At 41.7% G+C, this 6,978-nt stretch overlaps 1 protein-coding gene across 7 annotated transcripts in view; it reads right to left on the bottom strand.

Moving 5' to 3' along the window:
• Positions 1-6,755, bottom strand: part of LOC103464925 (calmodulin-binding transcription activator 1) — an 84,194-nt gene extending 77,439 nt beyond the window's left edge. For 5 of the 7 annotated variants that reach the window (XM_017304870.1, XM_017304868.1, XM_017304871.1 and 2 more), the window contains exons 1-2: positions 6,163-6,422; positions 1,096-1,191 (exon numbers count right to left, since the gene is read on the bottom strand). In XM_017304870.1, coding sequence (XP_017160359.1) covers positions 1,096-1,191; positions 6,163-6,229 — 163 coding nt within the window. In that variant the 5' untranslated portion in view covers positions 6,230-6,422. The other 2 variants (XM_017304867.1, XM_008409339.2) reach the window with 2 other exon arrangements.
• Positions 6,756-6,978: the final 223 nt, after the last annotated feature.

The following is a 6,978-nucleotide window of genomic DNA, read 5'->3' as shown; positions in this document are numbered from 1 at the left end:
TGCGTGTGTGCGTGCATGGTTGTCTGTCCAGTGTGTCTTTGTTGATTTGTGATGGACTGGTTACCTGTCCAGGTTACCTGGACCACTAGATAGACACCATAACAGATGAAATTGTCTTTCTTTCCGTAAGCCAGCTATCAGGAAGCATGCAGAAACATGTAGGGGAGGGGCCATGCTCCTTCCAGCCAAACAAAATTCTGCATCTAATTAAAAGTTCTTTACGTTTTGAGACTATAACTTTTTTAACCCTCAGTAAGCCTACAGACCCTGCATGCTCGTCTTTAGCACCACAACCATGACCAAATCTGGTTTTCTAACATGCAGCTACTGCTCTACATGCTCAACCCAGACGTGACGTCAATCCCAGGTCCAAGACCTGCCAGCCGGTTCTGTGTTCCTTTCTACCACGCTCCTGTGTTTGCTCCTCCTTCCATCTCTTTATTTGCCTCCAATTTGTCCCCCCTAACAGACTTACATCTGCCCTGTGTCCTCTGAAATCGATAACCAATCAAAGCAATTATTGCCCTTATAGTCCCACTAACACAACAAGGCAACCGTACGCCACGTGGCCACTGCACCCCCTGCACACACATGCACGGCCCCGGAGTACACACTCCATCTCACTTCTGGTTTAACAAGGACCATTGAGGATTATAGATACATAATGCCAAGTGTACAGATTAAATATGACAATAAACTACTGATAGCCAGAGTCGGGCCTGTCTGCTGTATCGATGAGTGTGTGCGCACATGCTCTAATACTATAACGGCATGCATGAACAAACACGATTTGTGACAGAGCTGAATTAGAATGAAGTCTCAGCAGAGAGACACAGAGATAGTGCGTGTGTCTGTGGGTGTTGGTGTGTGATCTGTTACAGGGCAGATGAGAAGGAGTCCTCGGTTCACCCCCCCCCCCTCCCTCCTTTCATACCCCAACCCCCTCCTCCTCTTCACATCATTCTGCCAGAAGGCTTTTATACTTGCTCCCACAGTCACCCTGTGCTGCAGACAAACGCCTGTGTGGCACTTAAACACCCTCGCGCGCAGACGTGCGTGCAGAAGCTGTGTGAAGAGCATTTGTGTGTCTCTTACTGTTGGCGTCTGATTCGTCACTCTTAGGAGGGGTGTGTCCTGTGTAACCAACAGCAATCCTGACCATTCGCTCTGGGTTTCTTATCTTCTTCAGTCCTACAGAAAGAAAATGAAAAGAGGAAGAGAGAAAGAGAGAGAGAGAAAACAGAATACATTTTAAAAACAATCAAGATTTCAGTTTCTTTGGCGGTCACTCACATCACTTCGTTCTAACGCCTCTAAACTTCATGAGCCGTGTGCATGGGAGGATCCACTAACTTGGATCTATTGTGTCCCCGGATCGATTGGCCACAGTAGATGCACTGCCTCCATGACTAACTTGTACCCAGGTTTAGTTTCTCCTCTCTCCCATCATTTCTCTGTTTCCCTGACCACTGTTGCTATGATACAAAGTAGTCCAACCAGTGCGGAGGGAGATGGTCTTCCCGGCTATATGGTGGATGCCGTTCTCATGCCCACTCCGGTGTTTGGCGCCACACGCACAAACACACACACACACACGCGCACACCCACGCACACACCCATACACACATACACACATCTGCCAGGGAATGGAAAATCTGAATGGCTGTCTCCTGGCTCCATGGCGAAGACTCATTTGGCTTTTAGTCAGCATGAGTGAGGCTTGTAAATCATTGCATCTATTCCCCACATCACAGGCCAAAAATGCCTCATACTGCAAATGTTTGAGTCTGCCTGTGTACGTACATGGGTAGCGTCTAGGCTCCAGAGCTTTTGGCTGAACTGCCCATGGGCCTTCTGTCTCATCTACGTTTCTAGTCTTTACACGCAACGGGACTCTCAACTCACGGCCTTCCCTTTGCCTCTGGCATCACGCTGCATGCTCGCTCGCATGCATGCACATATGTGCATCTTCTTTGAAGTCTAGAAATCCACAAATAAAACATTAGAAATATACCATACTCTTTGTTCATGTTAACTTAAAAAAAAATTTTTTTTTAAACGCCCCCAGAAAATTCCTCTTTGTGTTACTTCCTAGCGGGGAGAGCGTCGAAACCTCTCTCTATCTCAAACAGAAGTTCTATAAGTTAAAAAAGGGTCAAGTAACAAATTAGGTTGAAGTGATATGTAACAAATTTCATATGAGCTGGGCCACCTTTGGTGTCCATTTCGATGCCATGTTCAATGTCTTTATTTAGTTTCCACGAACCTTCAGTGAAGATATGGATAATATTCTGAAACACAACACAAAAAAGATGTGTCTGTGTGATATAACAGCACTTTGCTTCCAGACTGCAGGTTTTTTTTTTTGTGGTTACTAGACTTTCTAATATTAACTCTAGAAAGAGTTACTAACAGGAGTTTATTTTCTGTGGAACAAGCGCTCCTATATTCATGCATAATTTATAATTATTGTTGCCATTAACTTTTAGTTTTGTGGCCTCTTTTCTTCCCACAGATGGGTACACCTTGTCCAGTGCATTTGTGTGTTTTTGTGTCTTTCTTAAGTAAATCTAATGAAAGAAATACTGCTGTGACTAATCTTATCTACTCGCTTTATGGTTGTAAAGGTATCAGCATGAGCACAGCACTTCTCTGTTTAGCTGTGTTTCTTTTCTAAAGAAAGCCACTAACAAAACTTCTGCTGTCATTAACTGTGTGTAATTTTTTTGTTCTAATAGAAAGTACTCCTTTCTCAGTGCTGCTCTGTTTTTTACTCTGTCTCCTACCTGTCCTTTTAAAACTTAGCCTGATTCTGCTGGAAGTTTATTCCTATTAAACTGCATTGTTTTCCACTGTCACCCCATGCTTATTTTAGGAGGAGAGATTGCTGCAACGTCAGTGACCAGACGAAACTTGCTTGGTTTCTGGAAATCGATAACTGTAAACTTTGCATTTTATCATCAGCTGAACTTGTCAGTGTTGTATTCCAGTCAAACTGGATTGTACTTGAATTCAAATAACTAATAATATGAAGAATCTAAAGAATCAATGCAGTTCTGTAGAAAAGAAGAGCTCCAACCATGTATAAGTGATTTGTACCTGACGAAGTAGGCATTAAGAACATATTTCAATATAGCTTTATGTAAGCTGGATCTGAAATTAGTTACAATAACAACCCAAGAGTTTACTAAAGACATAAAAAAATCTAAATAAAGCTTGATGACATAAGAATCTGCCAGAGGCATAAATAGGTGTATATTTGGTTGCATGGGGCCTTAGGTTAACCTGAAGGTCCCAAGTAAAGTAGAAATAAGAGAAGAACTGTTTAAAAGCATAGAAGAATCATAGTTATGTTATCCAAGTTCTAATTAAATGTTGCTGATTAAATAATTGCTACTTTTAGTTTTCAAGCAAGGGACACATTTCATGCAGTAATTACTCCTGCCTGTAGCTGAGGCAGCTTCTCCGGATGCGACAGCCTTACAACATTAGGAGGTCAGAGCAATAACTTTTCACAGTTTTCACATTGTATTATATTGTATTTTAGCAGTTGTATAGAGAGATTTTAAAATATCATTAAAATAATTTTGTATTGCTACAACTGTGTGTGGAATATCTCAGATGGGTTCTGAGCGGCTTACTCTGAAAGATAACCACCTAGTCTAATTCAGACCAGTTTCTAAAATCTAAACCCAGTTTATCTATAAAGCAAATTTAAAAAACAAGAAGTTTTCCCAAAGTGTTGTGTAAAACAGGACAAATCAAGTAATAAAATCCAAGACATAAACCAACAGGGCAAAACAAACTAACAAATCCCAAAGTGAAAAAATAAGAAAGGATATTAATTATTCTTAGTATGTAAATAATGCGAAGTACCCATTCACTAATTCGTATCCATATTGCAGCCCTTTCTGCTGTCATTTTCTACCTCTAGACAGACTAAATCATCCCATCTGCTTAGCCATGTATTTAAACTTTGTATCTTTCTTTCCCATGCAGTTTGTTATTTTTCATGAATTTAGATGATGGATGGACATGAAAATGTCCAAATCTCACAAATATCTTAATTTATCTGTATATTCTTTAATAAAAAACTTTTGTTTTTCATACTTTCTTCAACTTTTCATAATTTCTTTTGGTTTGGTTCGCTGCCTGGGCCAGTTAATTCTCAAGAAATATGGCAAATTTTAACTACGGATCAACCAGCCAACATAACTCTTCAGTAGCCTCTTGCTTCTAGCTATTGTTTATTAGTCCTATAAAAGTATTTTTCTTACACTGTATTATAAGAAGATAATAGAAAATGATTTTAGCATACTGGTTGTCAGTGTTTTTCCCTGGTGGGTAAGAAGTCTTGCATACTAGACACAAATTGTGATGCAGTAGACACCAATTATTTGGTACTGGGATTCGTCAGTAATCAATGACTTGAACAATATTAATCAATTTATTTCACTTTTTTTTTTAGTCCACCTAAAATTCATGATTCAATTCATTTTCTTGAAATTCTTTAAAAGCATTTTTCTCCAAATTGTTGTGTGCATGGATGGTTCCCTCCCTGCAGTCTGCAGTAGTTTACATGTGCATCTGCCTGCACATCGGCCCAGTTCAACTCCAGTCATTGGCTGGTTGTGTCTGCTCTAAAACAAACATGACAGAGTGTCTAATTGCTCCCTAATGAGTTTAAATATTAAAGTTTTTCATATTCCGAAGCAGTCTAAAATTTGGTACTATACTTATCATAGACTAACTTAGTTAGTCAATGATAAATGGGAGTTTTGGACAGTCTGTGAGTTCTGTTGTAAACCACAGAACCACAAGCACCATTCATGAAAAGCTGAAGACCAACCCAGAGCCTGCTGATGAATGCACTGATGTCAGACAATTGCTCATCAGCTAAATTTTCTAATTAACATTTGTCTGTGTCTGCACATGTTAATGTGTAGAATTTTGCAGAGGCCCAAATTGATTCTTCTTCATCCAGTTTAATCCTGTTTACATGCATATATAATGTAAATATTGAAGTTAATTAAATTTGACACTTAAATCAATGCTAGACATATTAAAGTAAAATACCATATTAATACATTTTAATGAAAAGGTCTTAGATAAGACCTGTTTTTATTAATTGCCTACTCAATTTCATTATATTTGAGGTTCTGAATACTCTGGCTTTTGCTTCTTTGTGAATGAAACAAAATAATCATGGCTTCCTTTTATTTTTAGTTTTGTCACGCTGAAGCTGGCACTTTACACACATTATTCTAGATTTAACCCACTTATTTCCATCCCAATATTTGGATGCGTCTTGCTGTTAAATATACAAAGTAAGACTGAATAACTATCTGACACTGGCAGTTATGCTATTAAATCATGTTCATCAAACATTTTTTTTTGTTTTTTTGTCAACCGTCATAAAAGTCCAGACAAATTCACATTAACTTTATATAACTTTTGTGTTAAGCGTACCACACTATGCTTACAATATATTTTGCAGTATGCAACACTGACAGAAAAAAGAGAAAACTGATTTTTTTTTTTTTTTTGAGGAAAAACACTCATTTAAAATGTTTGTTAGAGGCAGCCCAAGTCTTAACTGGAAGCTGGGCCCCCTAATTACATTCTGCTTGGGGCCCCGTTCAACCTTGGGCCGGCTCTGCATGACATGACCTAAAACTGACACATATGCACACACACACACCCCCGTGACAACCTAAAAAGCAGCCAGATTCTCACCTTCAGTGCCTTAGCAACCATGTAAGCACACACGCACACAAAAAGAAAAGAAAGAAAAAAACACTGGACGCACACATAAAAACACACAAACGCACCGGTGTTAGATTGAGGGTAAAGGAGCACATCGCTGGTCTAGGGAATCTGCAATTCAGTGATCTGTTTTATGCTTTAAAAGACAAACAGCCCTGGATAAACACGCACACACACACGCACACGCAGAGAGAGAGAGAGAGAGAGAGAGAGAGAGAGAGAGAGAGAGAGAGAGAGAGAGAGAGAGAGCATCTGAATTCCTTCAGCGAACACTCTCATCCTTCCTCATTCCGATCCCTTCTTCGATAAACTCGTAAACCTAAAGCTACTCAAATGTGACGCTATCGATTATATTCAAATAAAAATAAAATAGAATAAAATAAAATAAAAACTCCCCTATCCCGGTGAGGACCGACGGGACAACTCTCCCTCTGTTTTGGATCCGCTGTCGGTTTACCGTCATCCTCACAGTCGCTGCTTCAGCACCAGCCGCCGTGTTTTCGGGACAGGGGGGCCCGGATGAGGAGAGAGGGGAAAGCCCCCCGCCGTTATCTCTGCCCCGCTCCGTGTCATTTACCTCCGTCCTCTCCTCGGCTGCTTTGAAAGCTCCCTCCTCTGAATTATCCAGAGCCGAACTCAGAAATAAAAAAGCCCGTTATTTCTTCTTACCTTCCGGCTTGTTTTCGGCAGCCATTTCCCCTCCGCCGCGCGCCTCATCCCTCCTCCTCCTCCTCTTCCTCCTCCTCCTCCTCCTCGCCTCGACCTAGTGATGGGAGGGGTGGCGGTGCTGGTGGTGGAGGGGAGGACCACGCGCGTGCACGGCGAGGTCGGCTCAAGGAGGGGGGCGGGTCTGGGAAGGAGCGGGGGGGAGGCGGATGGGAGGCGAGCCTGCCGCGTTCGGTGATGCTATTCGCCCGAACGGTGAGGAATGGCGGCGGGGGTCCGCTGATGGTGAGCCGCGGTCTTCTCCATCCTCTCCGCTTCTTCCCCGCTGTCCACGCCCCCTGATGTACTCTCTCTCTCTCTCTCTCTCTCTCTCTCTCTCTCTCTCTCTCTCTCTCTCTCTCTCTCTCTCTCTCACGTCACTGAACAACGTCTGTATTCGAGGACACCTTGACAGCCTCCCACAGCATCATCATCATCACCATGCTCAGCATCGTTCTCTCTCTCCCTTACACATGCACTGTATAAAATGGCTAAAACTATCCGGTG

This window comes from Poecilia reticulata, linkage group LG5 (assembly GCF_000633615.1).
Source record: "Poecilia reticulata strain Guanapo linkage group LG5, Guppy_female_1.0+MT, whole genome shotgun sequence".
In the NCBI taxonomy this organism is placed as follows: Eukaryota; Metazoa; Chordata; class Actinopteri; order Cyprinodontiformes; family Poeciliidae; genus Poecilia; species Poecilia reticulata.
Note: the sequence above shows the minus strand (reverse complement) of the source record. Positions and strands in the feature narration are given on the sequence as shown.